Source organism: Phasianus colchicus, chromosome 3 (assembly GCF_987193195.1).
Source record: "Phasianus colchicus chromosome 3, bPhaCol1.hap1.1, whole genome shotgun sequence".
NCBI classification, from domain to species: Eukaryota; Metazoa; Chordata; class Aves; order Galliformes; family Phasianidae; genus Phasianus; species Phasianus colchicus.
Genome location: NC_143438.1, coordinates 44572530 through 44591214, shown reverse-complemented (window position 1 = coordinate 44591214; position 18685 = coordinate 44572530). Strand labels below are relative to the sequence as shown.

The following is an 18685-nucleotide window of genomic DNA, read 5'->3' as shown; positions in this document are numbered from 1 at the left end:
GTATACCTAGGGTGCTAAGTGAAAAATGTTAGGAAAAAACAGTTAAATCACAGGTAACTGTGCGTTGATGGGCCCACTCCCCACAGCCAAAGAAATCATATGTATCTAAAATAGCAGAAGTGGGTGAATTTGAAAGTTCAGCCAAGATAATGACTTGGAAGGAAAAAAACTTTGCTGTAGTGAACAGACTTTTCACTATTTTGAATTTGAAGATAACATACTTTGCATTTTTTTGCCCCCTTCCTCATTCTTTAATTTGTTCCTCCTTTCTCCCCTACTATTTCATCTTCCTGTCTCACCAATTATCATATCTACCCTTCGTTTCTTTTATTTGATTAAATCTGCTGGACTACAACTTGCATGACTTCCAAGGATCCAAGTGCTCATGCCCTTGTGCAAAAGATCTATTTCTGGCTCTTGGAAGTAGCCTGCTCAATAACAAACTTAATCTTTAAAGCATAGACCTTGGAGACAAAAAAGGAAGTAGGTAGGGATCTGTGAAATATAAATAAACTTTTTAGATCTGATGATGATCTTTAGCATTGTTAAGTCATAGCAACTTCTGTAGCTAAGAAAAGTGGTCCTGGTGGCACAGTTTTTCTTACATGTTGCAGTGGAAATAGAAAGAATTTTTTATGCCCACTGGAAAACCAAGCATTCGAACAAGAATCTTGCTCATGATGTGTGAAACAACTTAAGTTAACCATGCCTATGGGGAGAAGTTCTACGTAGAATATAACAGTTAACTCACTAAACTGTATTGAACACTTATTCAAAAAATAAGAAGCATTTCTTACCCATCGTGAAGGATCACTAATCAAATTAATAAAAAGGGTTGACAACTTTGTCCGCCGGACTTCTTGTGATGTTGCACAAGAAACTGCCATGAAGCATTCAGCACAGGCTTTCCGAACTCCCCACACATTATCAGAGCAGAGCTGGAAAAACCTCGGCAACTGTTCAGAACACAGCAAGTTGCAAGTCTTAACAGGCAGTACCCATCAAATTCTCTGCCCTCACACTCAACAGATACCTCAGTTTAACATTCACAAGACAAAACACACTTTCAGTAGCACCACCCTTCTAATCACTGGCACTCATGTTACCTGCAGATACAGACAAGGAGCATTAACTTATCTGAAGAATCACATCAAAAGATTGTATCAGACTTGCCCCTCCTAGCAGCCCACTCTCCTCTTACTCACCTATATCTGTAACTTTTCATCGCATTATAGACACTAGAAGATACACTCCTGTCTATTTCTAGCCTAATAACTTTTAAAATCTACTGATACTCTCTACCTTCACAACCTGAAGTATTTTCTTTAGGCTGCTTTAAATCCTCTCTTAGCTCTAGATTGTGTCTTGTATAAGAGAAGACTCTGAGTGACCTGATAGAGGCAACTCAGTATCTAAAGGGGAGCTACAGGAAAGAAGGGGACAGACTCCTCAGTAGGGTCTGTGGTGATAGAACAAAGGGAAACAGCTTCAAGATCAAAGAGGGTAGATTTAGGTTAGATACGAGGAAAAAATCTTTTACAGGGAGGGTGGTGAGGCACTGGAACAGGTTGCCTAGTGATGCGCTTGATGCCCCGTCCCTGAAGACTTTCAAGGTGAGGCTGGATCAGGCCCTGGGCAACCTGATCTAGCTGTAGTGTCCCTGTTCATTGCAAGGGAGTTGGACTAGATGACTTTTAAAGGTCCCTTCCAACTCTGAGGGTTCTACAATTCTAAGAAGTCTGTATTAATGGTCTTCAAAATTTTATAAATCTCAAACAAAACCTTGTGCCAGCCAAACTGAAAAGTCACAGCTGTTATAGACTCTTCTTACTAAGAGAACACAGTAGTCGTTGCCTAATTGTTTTATCTGTCCTTCGCTGTCCCACATCTAACTCCACTACTGACTTGTACTAAGAAGAAAAATCCTTTAATAGGTAGCTTACCAGCATTTCTTCAGTGGCCTGTTGCCCAACCACACTGCAGATATCTCCAAAGTTGGCTGCACATACCTTGCAAATGAAATGCAAGAAATAACCACTATGACAATTCTTTAATACAGCATAAAAAGTCAAAAGAAATAACTAAACAGCTTTTAAAACTAAGGGAACAATTTTTGACACTAACTCAAAATCTGCCATTTCTCCATTCTATCTATTTCTATGGCGTTAAAAAAAAAGAAAATTAAAATATTTTTTTCTTTTTAAGTTCTTCTTGAGTTTTTGTTAAACTTTCTCTTTTTAAACTCGACTAATGATTTAATCCCTATAGAACCACCCCAAAACTGAAGTGAAAAGGAAGAATAAAATACATTCAAAGTGCTGTCAAATGAAATAATACAAGCAATTACAAAGGAGAAGCAGCTATCTAATAGCAAGGTGAAACCAAAATGCAGCCTCAACACCTAAGTTTCATGATGGCATACTAGTTTGCCTCATCTTAATGAGCATCTTTATGTCTACGCATAGACATATGAGCTCAGGTAGCTGATGCTTTATCAGTTCCAGCTGGTTCACATTTTCATGGCTACCTGCACAATCTTAAGGACAGCTCTTTCTTTGTTTCAAATAATAAAGGTAAGTACTCAGGGAAAAAAAAGTCAGCATCAAATATAAAATCTGTGGAAATACAAACTACAAAGAAACTCCATAGCTTTCACTTAAGTATGTGACAGATGCAATCTAGCAGGAAGGTGTCATTTAGACAAAGGCAAGTTTCAAACTGATGACAATCCTTTCACAGATAATCCTGATGAAGTGCTGATAATACATACCTTACGAACATGAAACATTCTGCAGTCACAGCACATCTCACAAAACCTAGGAAGAACAAGTCTTTCCGTGATGTCCTTTCCCACCATGGAGGCCATTTTGCACATTATCTAATGCAAGACAGACAGACACTAGTTAGGAATGCTTGCACAATACACAATTTCATGTCAGTTAAGCAGAGCTTTTTTACACTTAATTTTCTGATATAGAAAACTGAAATGATGAAGAACTACTGAAAAAAAAATCAGTTCTTGAACTGAAAAGATTTGACTGTTCTAGTACTCAAGGAATTTTTTTAACAGAAAATTATTTCTTAATAATATGATTAAGTCTCTTCCATTATCTTCTCTATGATTAGATTAAAATAATTTAAAATAGTTGATATTGGTCATAGAAAAACAGAATATCCTGAGTTGGAAGAGGCCCATAAGGATCATCAAGTCCAACTACTAGCTCCAACAGGAACATTGAAAAAAATCATACCATATGTATGAGAGCACTGTCCATCTGCAATTCCCTCATATAAAAATACTCTGCATATGTATTATACCAAAGAAAGTGGCAGCTTTAACTTCTTACATAAAATTCTAAATTTTAAAAGGGAAAGGAGATACAGCTTCTGCCACTTTTCCTTTAAAATATTAATTTGCTGACCATTTGGACACAAAAGTTTTAATTATCAAATATGCTTATTTTATACAAAAAAAAAAACAAAACCCACACACAAAACAAAAACAAATCAGTAAAGAGAACAGAACAGAAAGTAATGACAAAGAGAATTCAAGGATTACAGATTTGCCACAGATAGAAATTTTCCACATATGCAATTCAAACCCCTCATAAAACAAGCCTGCAAAAAACAAGTAGTAGATGCTTCGTAAGCCAATGAAAATTAATCTCCTGTGCTGGTTTGTCCAAATGGGTTTTTCTTCATAGCCTATATAATGTACTGAATTTAAATCTAAACCTGACTTGAGTATAAGATGGCACAGAAAAAGTTATGGATTAGTTATGGATAGCAATATAAATTTTTCTCTCTAATACCATATTGATGCACATCTTGGAAACACAATAGCATCACAGCAACACCAACAATTCAAGAGACCATGATATCCTCTAGTTTAATACTGCTATTACTTACAGCCACAGCTTCTGTCTTCACATCATCATTGCTGTCTGGTGCCGTCAGGTCTATCAGAACAGGGCATACTTTGGTCTCCACGTCGTATCTCTCTATGAGTTCTTGTTCCAGCAGAACTAACAATGCTGCCTGGCTTGTTTTTCTTACCTATTGTAAGGAGACAAAAATCAAGGAGTATAAGGAGCTAAGGTGGTTCTTTCTTGAAGTAGGTCCAAGTATTTTGGGAGCTATACTTACATACTGCTATACACCTATGTTCAAGGTACTTGGAGAGAGAGGACAAAGTCTCCAAAAGCACTCTGCAAATACTTCATGATTTAAACACAACATCAGATCCTAGAAATCTACTTACTGTAAACTAATGAATGCTATTATAGTAAGTGTCCACCTACGTATTTCCCAAGTCCAGACTACTATGCTAAAGGGAAACAGAACAAAAAGTCATGGAAGAGAAGCAGCACAGCTAACTGGGTGTAACAAAGTTCTATGGCATATGAGTTTTGTTAAACAAATCCTCTTTTTACCAAGTTTGTCTGACAATGGATAACTGCATTTATTCTGAATGAGACAGTTTTGCTTAGTTCCACCTAGCAAAAGACTATACAAAAATATGATAACCTTATTAAATTGACTTAATACGTATTTAACTGGCACTAAAAAATAAGTTTCATGGAGGTAACAATCACCAAAGGGAATTATTTCTGGGGGAATTAGTTCTCAGTGCTCTTCAGTAGCTGTGTATCTAGCACTGACAAATATAACGCCATACACTTGCTAGCATCTGGGAAAAAAAACCCTAAGTTACTGATAAAAGCTTGCAAATGATTCAGAAATCACTGGAGCCAACTGGAAGGATCTAGGTAAATTGAAAATATGGGCTTACTTATCTTACATGAACATATTGCTTGCAAATGCAAGGTCATGTATGTCAGAAAACATTACATGAAGTGACAGATTATCCACTGCAATGCAGCAATTGTAAGACCTTTTGAGGTCTTCGTTTCAGAGCAAATCAGCCAAATGAGCTGTGGAGTTATCAACAGAGGTTAGGAAGATGAGCAGTCATGGAATCTGAGAACGAGAGAATATCAAGCAGATACTGGCTGTTGTATTAAACATCAATTAGCAAAACCACTACAAAGAAAAATATGCCTGGTTTTGGTATCTGTTCTTAATTATGGAAGATCTGGAAAGGTTCAAAAAATAAAAAATAAATTAAAAGTGACAAAAATTCAGATCTCTTAAACTAACATCACCTAGGGCTTACTCTGAAATGGTAGAGAATCCTACAGAAAACTAAAGGCAAGATGATGTATAGATGCAGACTTGCAAAATGCTCAGTGTCAACTCAGTTTCCAAGACAGGAGTTACTGGATTTATATATAAACAACGAGATATGATGGTATGTAACAGTTTAAAGAAATGAATTATAGCAAGGAGACGTTTTTATTCTATTATCCTTTTTTTTTTTTGCCAGAATTTGATCTAGAAAAGCTAGAAAAATGACTGTTCAATTTTGTCAATAAGAACACAACACCAGATAAAAGCTCCAAAATCAGAACAGAATATATAAGGTGAAAAAAACAATCCAAATTTTCTTTAGTAAATTCAGAATGCCATGTATTGCAAGTCATTTTAAGTATTTTTCACTCTAAAATATTACATTCTTCACTCAGCCTCAATTATTTAAGTTGAAAAGTCTCACACAATGGAAATATTCAACTAGTAAATAAACTGTTTCTATAAGACACTTACTTGGTTATTCTGGTCTGCAAGGTACCGTACCACAATAGGTAGTAAGTATTTGGAAAAAGCATATGGGATGGAAGGTCTGTTTTCTTGACAAAACATGGCAATATGAGGTACCTGTTCCATCAGTTCTGCCCGCACTGTAGGCTCTGTCAGAGTCAAAATAAAACAAAACAAAAAAGGCACTATAAATGTTAGCAAACACACTATCAGATACTACCAAAATAAGCTTTTTTACACTCTTGTACTTACAATCTGAGTGATCAAGTGGTCAAGTCAGTATGTCTACAGCGGGCTTCAATCTGATAAGCACCACCTTTATGCAAAGCCAGGTGCAAGTACACTCTATACTAATAAACTACTACAAAAGACTTGGCCCACCTTCTCTATTATCAAGAAGATAGAACAAGAATACCCACAACAACTGTAAGAGAGCAAGTCATCAAACATGAGTATCAGAATCCATCCAAATTCCCTACAAGCATCACCTGCTTCCAAGAAAACTGCTATGCAGAAAGTTAACCCAACTGCAATGAGAAGAAACAAACTGAGAGTAGTACCTGGCTGCAGTTTTTCACACAGAAGAGATTTCACCACAGCCACAACCACAGACACTTTTTCACTCTTTGCTTTTTAAGGCTACTGATAAGTTTTTTCAGATAGAAGTAGCTCTATGTTCTCCAAGCTATTAGTTAAATTTATTAGATACATTTTTCACAGAAGTTGGTAACTTTCAAAAATGTGTAATTCAGTTTTTCAATTAAGAAAGCAGTGCACTGCGTGAATGAATCCTAATCACATGCCAAATAGTTCACTTATCCACAGGAAAAAAAAACAAACAACAAGTAATTTCAGACCGAAGTACTAAATATTTCTCTCCTTTCAGGATTTGCTTAAACTGTAGTTGCTATCAAAGAACTGATGACCTACAAAAACACATAACAAAAACCCAGCAGCTACTCTCAAGAGACAGTGGTTAGACTTACAATATTTTAAATAATAAAACGTACACTGTGTACAGGATATACATGCCTTACTAAGCTTTACATAGGTAGGAACTGTTTAGGTAAAATTTAATGGCACAACAGAACCATTTTCCTTAAGATATTTGGAATGATCACAAAATGTCAGAACCATAACCTTTTGCCAAACAGGAGCATGAGCTTTGTACTTAACATGGATAATGCATGCAGTCTTTAGCTTTCCTCAACACTAGTTAGAACTGACAACTTCAGACTGAATAAAACAAAACAGAGCAAGTACCACATCTTCTAGTTTGCTTTGTTTCTCTTTCTAAAGTGGTCAGAGGAGCATATACAACAAAAGTATCTTATCTAAATCTTGGATGTTCTGAAATATGTTTAGGTTAAACTCCTTAAGCAATATATCTATGTATATATGTGTAAGTTTGTATTGAAGAAGTCAGATTACAAAGAAGACTACTCCAATACCTGCAAGTTTTTGTAAACTTCCATCAGTGACAATGAAATTTTAGTTTGATGAACATAGGCCAAAATAAGCACCTGTAAATCAGACAGACTTTTAAGGAGATCATTAATTTTGAAAGAGAAATTTTATATATCATATTAACACAAGGAAAGAAAAAACTAGATATGCTAGAAACAATTTTTCTTCCAAAAAAGCTTAGAGAATAAAAAGTTGCCATCATCATTTTATTTTCTCAATTTTAAGTCTAGTTTTCTACTGAGAGCTTGCAGCACCTCCTAATTTTGAAGTAGCCTAACACTTTCTATCTAGTAACTCATCTTTCACTTATAAAAATTTGCCAAAATAGTTAACAGAACACAAGATATCATAAGCTGCAATTCTTTGTTAGGATAAGCAAAACAGCTGTTTTCAGGATTAAAGTCAGCAAAATCATCCAACTTCATCCTATGATGAATTCTGGTCCTCTTAACTGAGAGCACCTAGACTCTTCACTTCTGTCACAGATAACTGTGCAAGAAGGGGAGTCCCTTTACATCAGAAAGTGTTTGCCCATTTATGAAACTAGCCCAATGTGGCCGAGCTTGGGGTCTTTTATATACTCTCCATATGCATCTTCCCAGTACCTGAGAGCACAGGAGCTACCAACTGAACAGTCCTTCCTAGCTGAGCATATTTTGAGATCAAGAAAGCCACCACTGCTGCAGATAGACTGCATGCATCCCCTGGCCCGAGAGCTCTTCTGAAACGGCTGATGAACCAACCTCCGAGCGACGTAGATGTCTGCAGATGAAGTCAGTCTGTCTTGCAAGCTCTGTAACTCACTGCCTAGCACCCTGACAAAGCAACAGAAGAAAACCTCCAATTCTAAGGCAGACTGCACAAAGGCTGGAAAAAGCACTGAAGCACAACTACAGAGAGCACAGTGAAGAACCAACAGGCTGGGAAGGGAGAGCTGAGAGGTGAATAATGATGAGGTAAGGCTAGCAACTAACGGGATGAGAAACTGGAACCTGCTGGACAAGAAATCAGAATCAGGACCCAATGTAATCATCTCCCTGTACTCAGCACCGGTAAGTACCTTGAGTATTGTGTTCAGTTTTGGGGCTCTCACTACAAAAAAGATATTGAGGCCCTGGAGCATGTCCAGAGAAGGGCAACAAAGCTGGTGAGGGGTCTGGAGCACAAGTCTTATGAGGAGCGGCTGAGGGAGCTGGGATTGTATATTCTGGAGAAGAGGAGGCTCAGGGGAGACTCATTGCACTCTACAACTTCCTGAACGGAGGTTGTAATGAGGAGGGGATTGGTGTCTTCTCCCAGGCAACGAACAGGACCTGAGGAAATGGCCGCAAGTTGTACCAGAGGAGGTTTAGATTAGACATAAGGAAGAACTTTTTCTCTCAGAGAGTTGTCAGGCACTGGAATGGCCTGCCCAGGGAGGTGGTGGAGTTGTTGTCCCTGGCAGTGTTCAAGAGGCATCTGGATGAGGAGCTACAAGATATGGTTTAGTGCTTGCGGTAGCAGTGGTAGTGGGAGGACAGTTGGACTAGATGATCTCGCAGGTAATTTCCAACCTTGTGATTCTGTAATTCTGTGCCAGGACTTGAAGAACTTCCTCCCACTTTCCTGCAAGGCTGCTACTTCAAAACACGTCCAGGACATGACTTAAGATACAAGAGGCTTGTGTCAAGACACTTGTCTCTAGGATCTCTTTCCCACCTCTTGGGTCCCTTTCCTCATTCCCTGCAGCAAAGGGATGACGCTTGCTGGAGATGTGGGAGGTAGCAGGGGAAGTTGTGGAGGGTAGTAGGAAAGAGGAAAAGAAATTCAGCTGAGGCTTCATGTTTAGCAGGAGTGCTTTCCGAGCTGTATTCGAATTTGCTTCAGGCAGTTCCCACCCTCCCAAGTCCAAAACTCGCAGCTGGCCTTTCCATTATGCCAATGCAATTGCTCCTGCAGCCAGGCAACAAGTCCTATCAAAAAACAGATCTGGCTGACACAGCTCTTGCCCCACCACAGCAACTTGATTAAACAGTAAGAACTGGCAATTAGATTAGTTTCCCTCTGCAATCACACAGTTCTGTAGAACAGCAGAACTTTCTGATGATGGAAGCAAGCAAATAGACAAAGTGAATCCATGGACTACTTACTGTGATACTAACAGAACAGAGTGAAAGAAGCAAAATACTGCCGAGGAACTTGATTTGCCTTGTGTGAAGATATGTGAAATGCTTAAGCCAAAGTCTTTGAGTAAATCTACACTACTCATTTGATTGGAGTCCTAATTCTGGCTTCACAGCTGAAGAAACCACTGTAATCAAACCCAAGAGCTCTGTTTTAAGCGTATCAAGCTTACAAACTTTAGACACTAGATACTCAAAGCGGGCAGACTGTATTGATCTTGATACCTCTATAGTTTGCTCAACCGCTGATAAAGCGATGGCAACACTTCTCAAACTGATTGGGTTTTCTGTGAAAATGAATCCTTAAATTTCTTTATGAAGCAGTGAGACAGCAATTTTTTTTTCTCTTGAGAACAGGATTCATCTATTAATCATCACTTAAGAGAGTGGCCATGCTGTGTGACAATACTGAAGAGTTCACATCAAGTGAACCCTCTTCTTCCTGAGCTACTAAGCAAGCTCTGGGTTTGCAGGGAACACAGACAGATGGGATGATGCAATTAAAGATTTGAAAAATTCATGAATTAGAACCATAGAGGCACCTTAGTTCTTACATTTCCTAACTTCTATGCACATGGCTCCACAATCTTAGTAAGTTCAATTAAAACCAATAAACAAACCAGCACTGTGTGCATCTCTGTAATGCAACACCACAATTCATTATCAAAAAAGCCTTTTGCGCTGTTCCAGGGAATTAGTGCTGCTGTGCAAAATCTGATCTTTAACCTTCCCAATTTAGAGCTTAAGTCTTCCAAATGTTGAAGCATATGTTTCAATTTGTACTGATCAGAGTCTAATCTTGCAGTGTGATGGGGTTACAGTAGTGCAATTTTTGTTGTTTGGTCTTTAGGAAACATAAGGCAATGCCAAACATTCCCACTAAACATCCAGCACTTTCTCATTCCCTTAATTCATTTCTCTCTTCATCTTTTGCTCCAATAAAGACCGAGTGGCAGCTCCTAAGATTTCAGCAGGATTCAACATGTAACAGTGTCTGCCATCTTAAATCTTCTGTAGTTTAAAAGCAAATTTATGGCTTGATCTGATGATCAGAAGCACAGCAAAGGGACTGTGGAAGTATCAGTTAAAATTATTACAGTGCAGTTTCTTAAAGCATAAGCTCAACACAACATGGACAAGTGCATTCAGAAAATACAAGCAAAATCTGGATGGAGAATTTCACTTCATGTCCAGATTAAGAGTTTGTATTTTAAGCACTCTGGAAACTCATACTTCTTCATGTTTGAAACAGTACTTTTTGTACCTGGTAAAGTAACACTACCTCCTGAAAGCACAAGTCTATGTTTTGAAGTAGCAGGCTACTAAAAAAGGTGCAACTGATAAAAAAATAAATAAGATTTGGAAAGAAACATTGATATTGGATTTCAGAAGCAAACTCATAGTTAGTTTGCTCATTCATTAGCATTTTATTTCATTCTTTAGAAAATAAAATTACACCAAAAGAATGACAGAAGTACCTTACAGTTCTTCTGTCAAATTATTTCAAAAAAAGTTGCCACAATAAAATTAGAGTTTTACCTCCTTCAATTTCCAGAACACATGAAATCAGCAAGATATTCCTCCCAACATCTCAAGAACTTGAGCAGATTTTAATCTGCACCCCCTAATCTTCAGTTTTAGTTATTTCACCAATCATCATTTAATGTTCCAGAACCACAGAGGAACCTCACTGTTCTCTTCCCACTCATAAAAGATGCTTCAGTTTCCCCTGAAATTTCACACCGTCTGTCATGTAAGCAAAGTGTCAACGTATTTATCTAACTACTTCTGCACATACACTCACCTTTCCTACTCAAACGTACAATATTTCCTTCAATTCCTACCAAGGCTTCAGTTCACTCCACATTCTTTAGCTATGCGGAAGCGAAGCACCAAGGTTATCTGTACACTGGAAATTAAAGGAGGATTACTGCACACCTTCATAATATAATACCGGCTACTTGTTCCAGAACAGTTATTTGTAAATGAAGTCATTATTCCAGAATCAACTCACAGCAAGGTTTATTTCACAACAGCTTATTTTGCAACACATACAGTGTTTGGAAGAAATTCTGCAAAACTTTCATTATCCCAAACTGACCATTCTGAAATACAAGCAGCAATTGATCTCTACGTTTGTGAGGGGCTGTGAGCTTTTTGCGTGGTTAAAAAATGTGCATGAGGAACAACTACTGGTGATGTCAGTGCTGCTTCAACTGGCAATTTTCCTGAATGTTTCTAACTGTATCTCAAAATTAATATTTTTTCCATTGAGAGTTGTGACTAAGAAGTCACAAAAATGCCCAGCTTTGCATTTACATGTTCAATCTCAAAAAAAAAAAAAAAAAGCAATTAAAAAACAACTGAAAATACTGGTTTGCATATGTACTACACAGAAACAAGCAATGTGCAAAACACTTTCCTGCCTATCCTGAAAAATGCTCACTTACCTATTCAGCCTGAGTATAAGGTCCACAGCATACAGAAGATGACAGTCTGTCAATATAATGCCAATAGGTCTGCATTTGCATACTTGTCTATTCTCAAACTGAGTCATCTACATAGTCAAAGTTGAATTTAAACAAAGTCTGCAGTTCATCAATTCAAACTTTATTCCCTTCCTTATAAAATACAATATTCCCTCCCACTTTCTATTCTTACTGATTAACTAAATTTTTCTCTTCTGATGACTCTCATTCTTGTTTCATCTGTTCCTCCAACTTTCTTCCATTTTTGAAGGCCAAAGAGAATCTAGACAAGTGAAAATATAATGTGTAACCAGAACCCATCCTTTTAGCTTAGGGATCCATCAGAAAGACTGATGTGTCTGATTCGCATGTTGCTTCACTAGCCACGCTCTTTCTTTGTATTAACCAGAAATAGACTTTGTTACTGATCGGCAGGTCAGGAGTGAAATACAGAACAACCAATGAGAGAAGGGAAAGTCACCATTAGCAATTAATAGAAGCGTGGAGAGACAAAAGAGGACTGCACAAAGAAAGGTAGAAGGAGGTGGGGGAAAAGGTACGAAAGACTGCTGAAATGAAAATTGGGGAATGGAAGAGAAGAGAGTTGGAGCTACTGACAGCTGGGAAAAGGAAATATTAGCCCTATCAGATATCTCTGTTAAATATGAAGGCTTTGTTAAATGGAAAGCTGAAATACATGCTGTTGGACAGGCCTTGTTGGCACCTCACAGTCTAATAACTGCAATTTGATTGGAATGGTGCTTAATACAGGTTAAACATGCTATTAACTAATTAAGGTTGCCAGGCCATCTCACTGAGGCTGATTACACAGCTTCGGAATTTAATGACCAATTAGGCTAATAATTGTTTCTAAAAACGAGTTTGCTTTGCAAACTGCATTCACAACTGACTCTACGTTAAAAAAAAAGTTTGAACACAAATTCATACAAGTGATAGAGAAAGACATAAGGGTCTTGCTCAAGCTCATGCAAGCCTGTGACCAGTCCATATTTGAGAATGAAGAAGGTTTAGCTTTTTTTAACATAGACACAAGCATTTTAACACTAACAAGGGTTACTGAGGGATAAATAAATATTTGTCATGCACCAAACATCTATGAGTTCAAAGCCACTAGAAAAACATTTAAATGGCATACATAGCATCCCTTAAGAATGACAGAAATTGCAAAGCAGTTAAATAGTAGATTTGAAAACAATACAAGGTATTGAATTGTTACTTTGGCCATAACTATCCTAGGGACTTCACTATGAAAGATTACAGAGAATTCCAGAGTTCGTAAGGGTTTAAAATAAAAATTAAAAATAAAAAACACAGCAAAAATCACAGGTTGAGCAGGAATACCTGTCTACAGAAATGGAGACAAAAACCAAAGTGAATAAGACTTCCAAGCAACTGAGATTTGAAGAAAAAGCTTGTGTGGCAAATAAGTGGGTTGGAAGTGGTACACTGTTCTACAACTACCACTGAAGCAGCTATTCTCTGATGCTATTTACAGCAGGGCACAGCAATTCCCATTCCAAGTTGGCAGCATTGTTTTGAGAGCATCTCATTTTCAGTACCATCTGAACTAAGTGTTTTTTCACTAGAAATATATTAGGGATCTAAAAGCTGCAAAGTTGAATACAACCTGGAACCACTTCATTAGAAAGAATCCAAAATGCCATGCCGGGAAGAGATCCGTGTACAATTTGTTCATGTAATTACATCAAACTCTTCTTCATAAACCGCATTTCGTGAGGCTCATTGTTCACCCACAGCCCACAAACTGATTGCTGACAGAAAGATGCTGAAACACTGCTTAGTATTCCAGAAGCAATACTTAATTTTTTTTAAGCTGGCATAAACAAAACTTTTCTAAAGCAGGACCATTTGACGAGTCCAAGTGATTTCTTACCAAAAGCTATTTGAGAATTATGTCACAGGTTTTTTTTTTTAATTGTTGTAGAGCTGATTTGTGCCCTTGTTATAATACCTCAAAGATTTGGGTCATGGCTAGCCTACTGGTATGTCAAGAGCTGTAGTCCACTGGTGTGTCAAGATCTATGTCAATCATATCAATGCATACAATCTCTTTCTGTACTCTCCCTCCTGAAATCATTTATTTGGATCCTGTTCCATTTCCAGTGAAGATTAATTTTTATTTCACACCAATGCAGCATTTAGCACAACAAAGATGTTATTTAGATTCTTTGAGTGTTGTCACAGTGCAAGAATAAAAGCAATTATTGTTTTGAAATTCTCTTGCTTGCAAACACAAAACAAAATGGCTGCCTCACTGCAGTCCCTACTCATTTAAAACAAACAAACAACAAAACGTATTGAATTCGAGTAGAAACCATGTCTGTAAAACATCATTCCAGCTACAGTACTTCATAAGTCTCCAGGGAGACCTCATTGTGGTCTTCCAGTACTTGAAGGGAGCATATAAACAGGAGGGGGAACAGCTGATTACAAGGGTGGATAGTGATAGGACATAAGGGATTGGTTTTAAACTGAGACGGGAGATTTAGGTTAGATATTAGGAGGGAGTTTTTCACTCAGAGGGTGGTGACACACTGGAACAGGTTACCCAAGGAGGTTGTGGATGCCCCATCCCTGAAGGCATTCAAGGCCAGGCTGGATGTGGCTCTGGGCAGCCTGGTCTGGTGGTCGATGACCCTGCACATAGCAGGGGGGTTTAAATTAGATGATTATTGTGGTCCTTTTCAACCCAGGCCATTCTGTGATTCTATGATTCCAAGATAAGTTACAACGATTATACACATTAAGTATTAGCAGGGCAAAAGACTGCTTAGGCATCTTTACAATGGTTGCTGTTTCAAATTCATCATGGTACCTCTATTTTATATAACACCAGCAGTGCAAAGGCAACACGGATATTGTGTAACCCAGGTGATTCCTCAATTCAAGCCTCAATATATCAACTACTGTCAAAAAAAAAACCCGAAGCTTTTCACTGTCTGTGACTTGATCGAACAAGAAAACACCCCCCAAATAGTTAGAAAACAATTCAGTTATTTTATACTTTACAGTGCAGGTTGGAAAAAAAATTGAAAAAAGCATCAGACACAAGAAAAGTGAAAAACAATTCCAGTCACAGCAACCTTAACAAAAACAAATCTACACTAGCATTTAAATAATTGTGGAAGAACATGTTTTGTAAAAATACAAAACAGACTGAGCTCCCTAAATTAATTTTGGTATGGGTTAAGACATAAGGAAATTCTAATTACCTGTCTTACAGAAACAGACTGAGTCCAATGCAGCAACTGCTTGAGGCATGAAGTTAATACTGCAAAAATTTAATTCGTGCAGCAGCTGCAGAATCCAGTGCTACTAGTTTGGCAGATCTAAGACAATCTCTACAGTGCAGGAAAAGCCTGAAATGCTGCTTTTATGGATGCTGAGAAAATATCAACCCTGACTAAAAATGTACTCCACCCCCGTCAAAGGAAACAAATTGATTTGAACTCAGCTCTTGGCTTTCATTTCATCTCTAGCTAAACAAACTTCAGTTTGACACACTTAGTTGGTCACCAATGGAAAGTCTACGGCTACAAAATCACTGCACAAGGTCATTTTCCTCTACACAGATCTGTTCTATTTTCCAAAGTCAAAATGAAACTTCAGCAAGTTCCTGGTGCTTAGAGCTGTTAGGAACACCACACAAACAAGCACTGTATATATATGGATTTCAGAAGCAGATCTTAGCTAGGGAAGTGCTGTAGAAACAGTTGCATGCCATTATTCATTATTGAAGGCATTTAATTCCAAATGAACAGCAACTTATTTTTCCTCCTTAAGAATCCTTGGAGAAGTACTCAATACAATTATGTAATGCTTACATTCCTGTCTGAACAAGGACATTAGCTCACAAAAACAAAAACGTGCATTTTAAATGAAGGAGGTAGGATCTTACAGGGCTTTTTTTGTTTGGTTGGTTTTTTTACCCTTGGAGCACTATGTTCTGCAGCTCTGGAAGGCAGAACTAACAGATCTGAAACAGAAGAAACAAATTTTCTCCTCATACAAGGTTTAATACAAGGTTTTCTTTTAAACCCTCCATACCATTCACACAGCAATAAATGAACAAGCTTCAGATCTTCTCTGATGTTTTGCTGTTAAAGACTTTTTTCTTTCTTCTGGTGCTTGAACTGTATCAGCACTGTGTTAAGTTAAATTCAAGCCTTATAACTTTTTCTAGAGAATCTTCAACCTGTAATTTTGTTGCAGCACTGTCCACCATCATTTTTCCCCTCAGTTTCCCTCTTCAAAGTATTCTTCCTTTCTTTTAATTTTTTCATCCTTCTCCTACTTCTGCCTCTTATTCCAAACACCCAGACCAACCATATCAGCAAAAGCACATCCCTAACTACAGATTCTTTCTATTCATTATTTATACCTACATCTTGTCTATCAATTCATAGAATTCACTAAGATCATCCAGTCCAACCAGCCACCTACCACCAACACTGCCCACTAATCCATGTCCCTTAGTACAACATCTACATGTTTCTTTAATACTTCCAGGAACTGTGAGTCCATCACCTCCCTGGGCAGCTTCTTCCAATGCCTCACTACTCTCCAAGAGAAGAAATTTTTCCTAATATCCTCCAACCTGAACCTCTTCTGGCACAACTTCCTGCCATTCCTTCTCTTCCTATGGCTAGTTACATGGGAGAAGAGGCCAACTCCCACCTCACCAGATAGTTGTAGAGAGCCATCAGGTCTTCCCTGAGCCTTCTCTTCTCCTGACTGATCAATCCTAGTTCCCTCAGCTGCTCTCATGAGACCTGTGCTCCAGACCCTTCCTATCTTGTCTTTCTCTGGACATGCTTCAGGGCCTCAATGTCTTTCTTGCAGTGAGGGACTCAAAACCAAACACAGAACTCAAAGTACAGCCTCACCAGAGCTGAGTACAGGGGACAACAATCACCTCCCTGCTCCTGCTGTCTCTGCTGTCTTCACTACTGATTTCCCAAAAGGAAGCAAGGGAATAACTTCAGCATTCAAATTTTGTCAGAACTAATAGGAGTTTTGCATGGATGCTTTGCAAGATTCTTTTCAAAGCAATAAATTCATCTTTATCTACAAATCTAAAATTAATGTGTAGATTTGCTAAATAGCCACAGTCCATTAAAAAATATTTTGAAATATACCAATGGGAAGTGATAGTTCCACACATTCAAGAAGTTCAATTCTGTGGAAGAGCAAGGAAAAAAGTTGTCTTTGTGGGGATGATTCAGACAAATGGAACTTTACAGCATTTTATTACATTCTGCAGAAACCTAGTCTGAATACTGAAGAAGACAGAGAAGACATTGGTCCAGCTTCAGCAATTCTGATATTTCTTCATTAACCCAGTAACATGTTTAATGCTACCTACCTGAATCATCAGCTAATCTGCTGATTCTCTCCAACACAGCAATACAATCTCTCTCATCATCACTGACTTCCTTCAAAGTGTCCAGTAAACTTCGCGCCACCATTTGCCTAGTTTACAGGAAAGATTTTAAAAAATAGCATTATTTGTATCCAGAAACATAGCCAAATCATACAGGTTTCTTAAACCAAACAGTAAAATTTCACATAGATTTATTTTCAACGCAGTAAATTCAGTTAGCACTGCTTTGGGAATTCTTTATTCCAATATTCAGCATAATCTTTAAGAACTATTAACTTCAACTGTAGCATTTATATACACATATATACATCCCTAGAGCTTACAAGGATAAAAGAAACCAGTCACAAATTTAAAAAACGGTAAACATCTGACAAAGGAGCAAACCAGATCTTAAGTCAGCATCAACTTTCCATCCTCACCCCTGAATTCCCTCACTTGTTTCTTAAAAAGCGAGACAACACTGATAGATATTCTTAGAAGTTTTAAACACAATTATGAATTTATCTTCATAAACAAAGTGTGAACACTTAAGCTGAAGATTTCCAAACCACTGATGGCCTTTAAAGGGTAAACTTGATTCAGATTCAATGTAGAGCAGTGGGTATATTCTGTGATGATAAAAAGAACACAAGCAAATGTGCCTGGGACACGTGCACTCGGGATAAAAGTTAAGAGAAGTCACAAGGAAAACACAAAACCAATCTGAATCATCATTTCAGTTACCACTTCTAATTCACAAGAAATTTTCCTAAGGGTCATCTTCCAAGCGATGCAGCCAAATTTGAGTGTTCATTCTGTAAGGGGTTCGTTGCAGTTAGGTTACAAAGTCATACCCTCCAGCTACTTAGAGAGCCCTAAACCCTGAGTTTTTAAACAGTACAGCTGACAGCACAGCAAGTAACCTTTTTTCCTCAATAACAGCCTCCAATGGCATATGGCTGTCTCTAGCTGGATTTCACACTGTGGGGCTCTGTGGGTTGAATATCAGAGAGCTTGCAGTATTATCCCAACAATGAAATGGGCCAAGTAGCACTGTCCAGCATGCTGCTAGCTCTTGTATTGACCCTGAGCTGTTTATTAAAATGCTAAAGCAGCAAGGGTCAAGTGCCAAATAGTTCCAGAATGGACCAACATGTTAGGATATAGCCTAGATATAAGCACTGCTGAAAAACAGCAGTGCTGTAAACAGGAGCAGAAGCATAGATTTGATCACAACAAATGGTGAATGTGAGCAGTTGCCACAGACGATTACATTCCTGTGTATGGGGAAAACCTGAGAGCTTTATTTCTATGCAATCGAAGAAAAGCAGGAGGCATTCATGAATTCCTAAAGTTAAGTAAACATTTACGTTTTCCCAAATTTAAATCCTTCGTATCGGTCACTCGCAAAACTATTTCAAATTAAAACTGTTCTATCAGCAGATGAACAAAATTCTCTAAAGAAAAAATAAAACTAATTGCAAAAATACTTTTTTTTTAAAGAAATTTCCTTTTCCTCACTCTTT

General features: G+C 37.9%; 1 protein-coding gene across 16 annotated transcripts in view; it reads right to left on the bottom strand.

Moving 5' to 3' along the window:
* PPP4R1 (protein phosphatase 4 regulatory subunit 1) overlaps positions 1-18685 on the bottom strand; it is a 61779-nt gene that overhangs the window by 21256 nt on the left and 21838 nt on the right. For 12 of the 16 annotated variants that reach the window (XM_031588958.2, XM_031588956.2, XM_090137365.1 and 9 more), the window contains 6 exons: positions 17163-17269; positions 5665-5807; positions 3910-4056; positions 2771-2878; positions 1944-2009; positions 798-956 (listed from right to left, as the gene is read on the bottom strand). In XM_031588958.2, the coding sequence (XP_031444818.2) occupies positions 798-956; positions 1944-2009; positions 2771-2878; positions 3910-4056; positions 5665-5807; positions 17163-17269 (730 nt within the window). Of the gene's footprint in view, positions 1-797; positions 957-1943; positions 2010-2770; positions 2879-3909; positions 4057-5664; positions 5808-11091; positions 11197-17162; positions 17270-18685 lie in introns of those variants that run through there. The other 4 variants (XM_090137370.1, XM_090137371.1, XM_090137369.1 and 1 more) reach the window with 2 other exon arrangements.